The following is an 11144-nucleotide window of genomic DNA, read 5'->3' as shown; positions in this document are numbered from 1 at the left end:
TTTTGTTGATCCTGCATGACCTCATGCTGCTGCGTCATAAACGTGTTTTTTTCTACTTCAGTGCAGCCACACTGGAAATGAGAAATCAAAATGCAACCCCTCTCTCTTTTCTCCTTCCATTTTAAGCAAGGCTGATCGTTCCTGACCTGTTTTCTGATTTACCCAAAAATGAGGATAAAGTGCAGGCTTACAAATTAACCCGTGGTGATGAAACTCAAGTGTTTTGGACTAAAACGTTATATGTCCACTGCGTCATATCAAAAATAATAACACATAACCGCAGCAGTATGTTCAAACTGTCCAGTAAATACGCAGTTGCCTTACATTTCCTTTCAATATGATTAAGAATGCTTCCATATCGTAACAGGTCAAGACCTTTAGAAGACACGCACGAAGAAGGCAATGTATAGAAAACATGAATTAAAGCAGTAGTAGCCGCCTTCTTCATGTAATCCGCTTTGACATTGCCCTTGTGACGAAAAGCCCCCATTCTTCCATTCATGAAATCTTGAAACGGCGCATGCGCAGTAAAATCCGGAGCTCTCCCATTCATAAAAGTGTAACCCCCGAGTCGTAATGCCCTCCCATTCACAAAAAAAAAAAAAAAATCTGTCAAAGCATCTGCGCAGTACGTTTCTTACCCTCCCATTCATAAAAAGCCATTTCCCTCATATAGTCGCAACACCGTATGGAGAAGACTGTCCTTACTGCAGCGCATGAGTCGTCCGGATTTTCCCCTTCGTGGATCTATCTATCATTCTCTCTGGTATTGGAATATATCGCAACACTCTGTTCAATTGAGAAGAAATGATCTGTTTTCTAATGCAAGTGAGTTTTTCATTTATTTAAAAAAATATACCCGTATAGCTATATATAATTTTTTGCAAGTGTCAAACACAAACCTCTATAACACGGGGTTTATATTCTTGCTTCAAATCGAGTCGTTTCCATTCTGCTGGTTTATCACAAAGCGCCGATACAGCCGTTCTTTAGCAACGCGTTGTAGGTGTATTTGTGCCTTGTGTAAATATTTAACTACGGAAACTAACCACGACAGGATCGTGGGCGATTTAAGAATGAAATGTAGGCTACACGTAGAACAGGTGAGCATTCGAGGTTAACCGTGAACGCGTCGTTTCCTTCGATCGCGACAGGATTTCGCGTTGCGTATCTGATACCATCGCGCGACGCTTCACTGCAGCTCATCTTAAGCATTAAAACTGTTTTAGCGAGTAAAACAATAAATGAAGATCACTCAGAGACATGCGACATTGCTGTATATAGGTTCTGAGTGTTTCTAGATTCTGGCAAATATGTAATGGTTCGTATTAAATACTCCGTATGAAACTGTAATTGTGGCACGCCGACACATAAATCGTCGTTTCAGACAACACTGTTTTAGAAGCTGCAGGCTTGCTCTAGAGAAGCAACGCCACTTCCACATATTACGTAGCTCACGCAAAAATCTAACAACAGGTTGATATGTGTCATATCATATAGCCTACAGTTTTCTTCAGCTTTCTGTAGCAAACAGATAACATTTTAAAGGACCGTACAACGAAAACATTTCACTGGATTAACTGTTTAAAACGTCCAGCTGCGTATTTAACTATAAAACTCGATTAAAAGCGTCCACTTTACTGTAATATTCCTAATCTAACTTCATCAACGTAGTGAATTGTAATATAATTGTTTAACAAAAGTTGTGAATCTTAACCCTAGGTGTTATGTTTGTTTTATTTAGAATAAACCCCTCCCATCAGAACATAGTGCAGGCTTGTACTTAATACCCATAAATCTGATTATGGAAGTGAAAGTTTATACAGGTTCCTTTTTTAAATCCTAATAATGAGTTATAATTATATATCCCTACACATGCAATTTTCTCGATTATGCAAAGAGCCTATTTTAGATGTATTTGTGGTCTTTTTCCACACCCACCGATCGTTAGGTTATCTGATTAGAATTCTATGAGGGTGGTTTTCAGTACTAAGCTGTGCTGTGGTCTTTGCAGGAGTGCTAAATGCTGACCTGAGCTCTGGTATATGAGGAACACAACCTACAGATGGAGTCAAGGGTTCCTCACCACATTCCTGGAGTCTCCTCCTCCATCATGGTGCAGCCTTTGCTGGACAGCCACATTCCCTACGGACGGCTCCAGCACCCATTAACTATTTACCCCATTGACCAAATGAAATCTTTACATTTGGAGAATGACTACATTGACACCCCTGCTGTGATCTCACAACAGCCACCAAGCCACAAGGCAAGCACGAGAGGGCAGGAAGTCCTGCTGGGAGCCCCGCACCATCCTCATTTGTCCCGCTGCGAGGTTCCAGATGCCACCACACATCCCTGGATTTCCTTCAGTGGTCGGCCCAGCTCCATCAGCAGCAGCAGCAGCACCTCGTCCGACCAAAGGCTGCTGGACCATGCAGCTCCAACCCCTGTTGTGGATCCGTACACTACTGGCAATGGCCACGGCAGGACCCTAGGTGCAGAGCAACCAAAGGCACTGAGCTCCAAGACTCAGAATGTGAAGGCGGTTGCGGCATTGCCAGTGGAGAAGAAGCACGCACTGTTGTGCGAGAAATGCGGCAAATGCCGATGCACAGAGTGCACTTTGCCCCGGGCCCTGCCCTCGTGTTGGGTTTGCAACCAAGAGTGCCTGTGCTCAGCGCAGAACCTAGTGGACTCTGTCACTTGCATGTGTCTTGTCAAGGGCGTCTTCTACCACTGTACTGATGAGGACGAGGAAGGCTCCTGTGCTGACAAGCCGTGCTCCTGCTCGCACTCGAACTGTTGCGCACGCTGGTCCTTCATGGCGGCCGTTTCGTTGGTGCTGCCCTGCCTGATGTGTTATTTGCCCGCTACTGGTTGCGCCAAGCTTTCGCAAAAGTCCTACGACGGCATCAACCGCCCAGGCTGCCGCTGCAAAAGCAGCCAGGCCTGCAAGGTGGCAGAGGTCAAGGCCTGTCAGCTGGAAAAACAGGCCTCATGATGGTGTGCCAGAAACGGAGAGTACAAAGTGACTCGCGAGCAAAGTTCGCAGGACCCTCTCCGATAGCGGTGTACTTCCCAAAATCACGGTACTTAAGGTTGACGCATGATCCTTGCGCTCAAGGCATCCTGCCGTAAATCAGTAGCAACGTTTGACTGACCAATGGGCACAAATCATTATTTTACTCGTTCGTAAAGTACTACAACAAAGGAGAGGCCTGCGTTTTCTTCTCCTGGGGTTCTCGTGATGGCCGTGGGATCAAAGTCTTTGCCATTTCACCCCCTAGAAAACAACTCGCTGACACAGAATGCTGCATTTGAGCAAAATGTCTGTTTGAAAGATTCCAATCTCTTCTCTGAGGTTTATTTTCTCTTTGGGTGGCTTTGAAAAGTCAAAGTAAATATCACCCATTCAAGAACACTCTATACTTTGGCAATCCCTCTCCGGATCTGGCACTGCGGAAAGGTTGCAGCGAATTCCAAGCTGATAACACATGTCACAATCAAAATAACCAGACTTCATCTCTGTGCACAGTACATTTACAAGCTTGTTATAGAGCTTTATTTCTTCTGTTGTTTGAAATGTAATTTGGTTTCATTGAAGGATTCTAAGTTCTCTTGACCGTTGTGAAAGACATTGGTGACCGCCTGTAACCACGTGACAGGATGTTTTCTATCTTCTGTGGGGACAGATTGTTTGTTTCTGATGGCAAATGGGTAAAATAGCTTTCATAATTCCCTTTGAAAACATGCCATAGCATACAAGAACTTCCATAATGATTCTTCCAAATGTTAACGGTTCAATTTGTTGTAGACAATGACCTCAGGGATCATCAGTTCATCTGAATTACGTACTGCATGTGAATTCAGCTTGGAACTAGTCGGGTGACTTGAGTTAAGGGAACGGGGCAGTGGTCAAAACACAGCAATTCAGACACCAAGCATTCATAAGCTACCAGGAGAATCAGGCCAGTAGTTACGGGAAAAGGAGAAGCTATAAAGTTAGCGTATACTACTCTGCCGCTTCTAAACAAAACATGCCAATTGTATCACCATTACAATGAGGTAAAAGCACAGTATTATGTACAGTAGCATGTACAAAGTGTTTTACTGTAGTTGGAAAAATTCCTCTAGTTTACTACGCACCAAACACGCTCTATGGCCGTGCCCTAGTATCAAACTGCTTTCTCCAAATATATATTTTGTTATATGTATAGTATAGAGATTTTGCCAAAGGAGTGCACCATGGAGTTTTCGTTGACCATTTTTATAACCGTTTGTTTCCAAGTGGGCATGCATTGTTGTACTCTAGCCAATTAGTGTGAAAGTAAGCTCTTAAAGGTACGGTGCTCTACTTCCAGGATTCCTAGAGTCTGGGAGCACGAGGGAAAATTGTCGGCCTGCTCAACACAAACATACGATTCGCTGGGTTAGTCCCACATACTCCAACATTTGTACTTGTTGCACAAATCCAAAAAGCAGAAATACACCACTGTTCTTAGTCTTGAATGTATAAGGCTAGGGTTTAAGTCTTTTTGCAATCTAACCCGTGGATAGGTGCCAGAGTAGTTCTGAATGGAGAAGCTTGCATAGCTGCATAGGGAAGAGTTGCAAATGTACCATAGATATCTTAGATTTCGACCTATGCAGGTTACACGTTCTTGTAAATAGTTTTAAGAAAAAACTAGCTATATGTTTCAAATGTCCTGAGAAATTGCATGGTACAATTTAATTACAATATGATGTTTTATTAACAAAGTTTGGGAGGAGCTCGTCAGATACTTAGCCTAATTAAACACAAGTGGCACGCAATCAAGTCAATCAACATGGATATAAATACAGCTGACATACCTCCACTCATTCGATGGTCTTTCAGCATTTGGTCCGCACCTCTTGCCATTACATCACAGACTCAACTTCTCCTGTCCAAACAACAAGACCTATGCTGGGATCTTTTCGGATCCTCAGGCCAATTTGCCGGCCCCAGGATCGGTCTTTCTCCACCAGACACGGCCGCCGAGCTCCAGGCTTTGTTGCGGTTGCTGCTCTCTGCTCAGCCAGCCACACTCTCTCCTCCACCGACGTATTATCATTTCATCCATGCCAACAATTCCTCCGATCGGAAAGTAGATCGTATTTAAGCCTGAGGCAAACGTTTATTAATTCCGACGCACCGTCCTCGCGGAGTCTTCCGTCACCCCGCAAACTAGCCAACCTCACTCCTAAATCCACTCCAGCCACCAAGGCGGACAATAGATAGAGGAAAGCCCCGAAATCGCCTCGCTCGACACCACCATTGTACCGCTAAAGACTCGGTTCTCTGCGAGCGTCGGGTCTCTGCAGCAGGCCTTCAACGAGCCTGGGCCGCGCCCCAGTTTTCACTGCAGCAAAGCCTCACTCGCTTCGGCTCTGCCGGCCGCAGCGCCGTATGCAGCCGGGCCTCTAGCTTCTGTTTCCAGATGCTAGCGCGAGGAGGCCTCCGCTAGCGGCGCAACCACCAGTGTTACCAAATAATCCTCAGGTAAAATCGCTAAAGGCAGGTAATTTGTTGATAAAAGTTGTTAAAGGACGTCGCGACATCATTGGATGTTAATGCCACTATGTAACCATGACGCAAGTGCTGAGGATACACACTGGAATTACTCAAACTTTCCTTATTTTTCAACAGCATTTTTACCTAATACGCATTATGTAACTCGTGCTAAATATATGTAAGTGTGAAGTGATGTTTTATTAACAAAGTTCGGGAGGAGCATGTCAGATACTTAGCCTAATTAAACACAAGTGGCACGCAATCAAGTCAATCAACACACTGATATAAATACATCTGACATACCGCCACTCATTCGACGGTCTTTCAGCATCCCTCCACCACCCCTTCTCCACCAATATCACTAAGTTCTCACCACACCATGGGGGATGCTCTGGGTTCGGGCCATTCCCGAGCTCGGAGCCCTTCCCCAGGACAGCACGCCAACTACGTATTACTATCCTCGTCAAATACGCATTACGTAACTCGTGCTAAATATATGTAAGTGTGAACTCGTGAATCAGTACACAAGTATATAAATGAATTATTATATTTTTGGGAGGGCTGGGGGCGGGTGGGGGAAAAGATTGTGGCTGTGGCATAGAAGGTAGGGTGTTTAGATATTTCGATTACAAGCTCTTGATTTAGAAAAGCGTGCCAGGCAATAAAAATACCTCTGTTAATACCAGCCATGCCTCATTAGCACGAGAGAGGCACGGCTAATTCCCGGTTCCTCAGTGCCCCTGAAACTGTAGATTTAATTGAATTCACAGAGGGAATGGCGTTTCGTCACGCTCAAAGTAACGCTTTTCCACCCCAATGTGGCCAAGCATTTTGTTTTTCCTCCTTCCTCCTAAAATGGTGCAACATCTTCAGCGCTTGATTGACATACACAGCTGCTGTGTGTGAACTGGTCTGGGAGGAACGGGGATCCCTCACAAGTAACATTCCATCCTATTCGGTGTTGCTTTTTCGCCCCACCTTCTCGCTTTTATTTTTCGTATTTCACATTTCTCTCAACTACGGAGAAAGATACAGCTGTAAAATGTAAACTTTATGGCTGTTCGCCCTAATAACCTGGCCTGCGCGATGGAATTGAATGATCTTCCTTCTGTCGATTCGTTGCTGAGATGTTTTCATCAGGACGCTGTGACTAAATCTATTCGTGGTACAGTTTCTTGGCCACTAGAAACCCATTCATTTTTTTTTTTTTTAACCCACTTTAAGCTGCCTTCCAAACTGGGCTTGTACTCTCTGCGTTTCTTTGGCTTCATTGTTCATGTTGAGGATTAAAGAAAAGAGCAATGTGCTTTTGTTTTGTTTAAAAAAGCAAAAAGAAAAAAAATCACTCCCACATATGAAAATGTCCCTTTATAGATATATTTATTTTGAAGTTCTATTTTATATAGTATTTATTTAGATGCCTACTTTTGTTTGTGAATAAAAGCTTATGTCAAAACGGAATGTACATTGAAATTGGAAAATATATATTGTTAAATATAAAACTCTGTTGTGTCTTCAGTGTCCCTGCATTCATACAGTACATGCTATTGGAAAATATGATTATTTAAGACGCACTGCAAATAATGATTTTCTTACTTAGTATTTTTGACTTGTTTTCTGGTACAAATATCTAAACGTTCTTGAATCAAGATAAAATTACTTGAGAAGCAAAATGACTTAAGATAATAAGTTTGTTTTCTGAAAAATGTATCAATTTAGTTCATTTTTAATTCAAAGGGAAAATATGATTATTTTTCTGACCCCATTGGCTGATAATGTTTTCTTGTTTTAAGCAAAAACCAACAAAATTTTAATATTTTCTTTAGAAAACAAAACCGAATATCTTAAGTCACTTTGCCTCTTAAGTAAATGTAGCTTGATTTAAGAATGTTTAGATATCTGTTATGGAAAACAAGACAAAAACACTAAGAAAACCAATTTTTGAAGCGCATTTGTGGGTCAAATAAAAACAAAAAACAATACAAAAAAAAACTTAATGTAGTCAATTAAGAAATATTGTAGATGAGCTGGCTAATTTCCAAATAAATGGACAAAAAATATTAGTTTAAAATCATGAAACTTGAAGCTATGTATGGAATCATTTTCCTGGCACTATAGATAATTGCACATTTTAGTAATTTTAGCACAATAATATGCCAATGAATCCCAAAAGTGACCAGTCAGAATTAAGTAATTCAGAGGGTTATGAAATTATCATATAAGGGTGTAAACCATTCAAATACAGTATTTAGTACTTTAAATATTACCCCTATGCTTACACCATACAATAAAGCTTTTCAAAACAATTATCAGTATTTTTTCATATAATAGTTCCTTAAATAGTTCTCCAAAACTGAAATATATGAATATGAGATGCTAAATATGATATTTTGAGTTAAAACATAAATGGACCCACGTTCTGCAGGTATATAATATCTCTCTGAGTGCCCCTAAATCATCTTTGCACATGGAGGACGAGGTGCAGTTCTGGTTTCCTGCACAGGCCCCTGGCTACTGGGAGATGCTCTCACTTTACATGAGACTGCTCTTGTATCAAGATATTGGCCTCAAGGATCTTGGGCTGCAGCTCACATAAAATCTTTACAAACCTGGATGACTCACATACCCTGCTCAGTCCATCCAAACACACTCACACAAGTACGTTCACCTATGAACCTACGTACATGATCTATAAAAATCAGAAAGTGACCTGTGTGTCCCATGTCATTGCCGGGTCATTGCTATGTATTTGGAGTGGGTTTTAATGGGTTGCTATAGTCTTCTAGGTAGTAGCTAGAGTTCTCTAGGCTATTCTGGGTAGTTGCTAGGTGCTTTCATATTGCATGTCAACAGAGCCCACCTCCAATCTCTATAGGTATATTTGCATGCACTGATTTTCATGAATCCGATCTGATTTCACATTCTATTTATATGAACCCCTAAACTTTGCGATCCGATTCATGTTTGTTTGCATGTGCATTACATGTATTCTGAAGAAAGCGTAGGTTTACTGCCCAGTTGCTGTGTTTAGAACCAGAGAAAGCCAGTGTGATAATGTTACAAGAGCTACTGTGAGTATGACAAACTGCTGCAGGGATGACATTTTTTTGTAGGCTGGAAACAAGATCACATTTTAGCACTTGTGCTGAAGTCAATGTTTTGTGTGTGTGTGTGTGTGTGTGTGTTAAATGCCAGAAATAAGGTATGTGGTTAACACAAACTTGTTTTATTCTATGACACAAAATACATCAGTAATACCCCCTTGTTTTAAGCCTTTACTTGCCTTGAAAAAGGTGGTTGTGAACAAGTGTCTGAATGGGACTACAGATGTTTACAGTGACATTAAACGTCATCACGCTGAATAGGCAAACTCTTTTACTCACTAGTTTGCTTTTAAAGCCTTTATTGTGTTTATTATCGCAATCTTGCAAACTATTCTAAATCAAAATTTCAGGGATTTTTTTTTTTTTTTAAATAAAGTCTGAAAGAGTTGTCAGAAGCTTAATGGCAGTGATGTTTAAGTCATGCAACTGTGATATAGTATATAACCTGCCAACTGTATTTAAAGGTTTATTTTGTGAATATCAATTCAATACAATCAAATTTTTATTTGACCGATTGAATTGTTCACATGAAGGCACTTCAGTCTAACTGAGCCATCAGTCCAATTACTAATGGATTATTTGGTCGCATGTAAATTTAGCTTCTGACATTCTGGTCTCTAAATATGGCTTGGGGTCCTCCTTCAGTGTAAGTCTATAGGTTGACGTCCTGCTGAACTCTCCAGCCTGCCCTAAACATACTTGCCTGGAAGTTTCTAGTGATCCTGAAGACCTTGATTAGCTGGTTCAGGTGTGTTTAATTGGGGTAAGAACAAAACTCTGCAGGACTCTTGCCCTCCAGGAGCAGGGTTGGACGACCCTGGGTTAAACCAACTCACTGCATGCATCAAAGACCTGAACTTTTCTCCTCGCTGCTCTATCTGACATCTGCTCTCGCTAAGTCATGTGGCCAGTCATTTTGTACAATTCAGCCTGCGCATTTCCTAAGTGAACTCATCCATGCTGACTTGGTTCAAGAAAATGTCCTCTTGCAAATGACATATTGCAAAACTCCTGAGCACATCTGGTGCTGTACTCATGCCCTCCCCTCTCATTCTCATTCTCTATCTCTCTGTCAGCCTCCAGCCCTCCCTCACCCGGCTCGGATATGAATGCCATTGCATTGCACCAGAGAAGCAAACAAGAGTGAAGCTCAGTGATTTGCTAAGTTGAAGTTGAACTTTTCATGGAATCTGATACTTGAATCATTTGATGTGTTTGTTACTGAAACAAGGTTATACAAGACTACCTATACCTGCCAGGGTGGCCATTGCTTTGCACTATGCAAACACAGCTAAAATCCATTTTAGTTATGCAGAATTTATATGAGTATTTTTTATGTAAATAACTTTATGGGTAACATTTTACTTAAAGACTTTATGCATTATAAAAGTAGTTTTAATGCAATGATTATACCTTGTAATGCACCTTATAATGCATTCTACAATCTCATGAATAATTGTAACCACACTTAATACATCATGACACTCATCAATTTATTGTAACACTATGCATTTTAAATTCGGTTATAATTATTTACCACAATATATAATATATTATAACTCATAATAATTATAATGCATTATCCCCTTTAATAAGCCTTTACAATGCATTATACATAAAGGCTTTAAGAAAAGCGCTACCACTTTCTGTTATAATACTTTAGAAATAATGCAATTTCATCATGATTAATAGCTCTTTAAGGCTCTACATCAGCAAAAAAAAAAAGGTTTTAAGACGCAAAATGACTTAAGATATTAAGTCTTCTTTTCTGAAAAAAATTATCAATGTTAAAGTTTTGCTTAAAAATAAAAAATAATCTGTCAAAGGGGTAAGAAAATAATCTTAATTCAAAGGGAAAAAGATTATTTTTCTTTTAGATTTTTCTTCTGTATTCTTTCTTGTTTTAAGCAAAAACTAACAATATTAAATATCTTAAGTCATTTTGCTGCTCAAGTAAATTCATCTTGATTCAAGAATATTTTGAGAATATTTAAAATGAAATAAAATGATGCACACATTGCACGCAGTGTAGCTTTGGATAGACACATCTGCTAAATGTATACATTTAAATATAATGTAGAAAACAAATTAAATAATCTTAGTTGAGAAAAAGTGGGAAATAAGGAAGGCCAGACACAGAGATGGCCCTGAGAATTGGCCAAATCTTTCCGCGTGAATCGGCTTGCCACACTCATTTTGCAAACTCTATGGCACGGACCCAAGTGAGCAACTTTTTAAACAAAGGGCTACTGTCTTGCATCATTTCCCCTCTCCACCACCGCTCCGGAAAGCACTTCTTATCACCATTTATTGCCGGTCTGTATCAGAGGCCTGGTCTATGCTAACACCCAGCCCGAATGGATTTTCAAATGCAGGGATGTCTTACAAAAACTCCTTTATTTTTGCCTCATAAATTTGCCATGTTTTATTGCAAAGATTCTTCCCTGTCAACATTCATGACGAAATACCCAATCTCCCAAAGCTGGACAATGCTTTTGTCCTTGGAC

General features: G+C 40.6%; 1 protein-coding gene across 1 annotated transcript; it reads left to right on the top strand.

Annotated features, from left to right (window-relative positions):
* The first annotated feature begins 647 nt into the window (after positions 1-647).
* Positions 648-7025, top strand: LOC306856241 (protein sprouty homolog 4-like). Its single transcript, XM_079395391.1, has 2 exons — positions 648-828; positions 2015-7025. The coding sequence occupies exon 2, from the start codon at positions 2066-2068 to the stop codon at positions 2999-3001; it is 936 nt and encodes a 311-aa protein (XP_079251517.1). The 5' UTR covers positions 648-828; positions 2015-2065; the 3' UTR covers positions 3002-7025.
* Positions 7026-11144: the final 4119 nt, after the last annotated feature.

Source organism: Barbus barbus (genome assembly GCF_936440315.1).
Source record: "Barbus barbus genome assembly, chromosome: 36".
Lineage (NCBI taxonomy): Eukaryota > Metazoa > Chordata > Actinopteri > Cypriniformes > Cyprinidae > Barbus > Barbus barbus.
The sequence above is the reverse complement of the archived record's forward strand: the minus strand, read 5'-3'. Positions and strand labels throughout refer to the sequence as shown.

Excerpts from the sequence above, each read along its gene's own strand:
- LOC306856241 (XM_079395391.1), top strand. The coding sequence starts at position 2,066 with ATGGAGTCAAGGGTTCCTCACCACATTCCTGGAGTCTCCTCCTCCATC.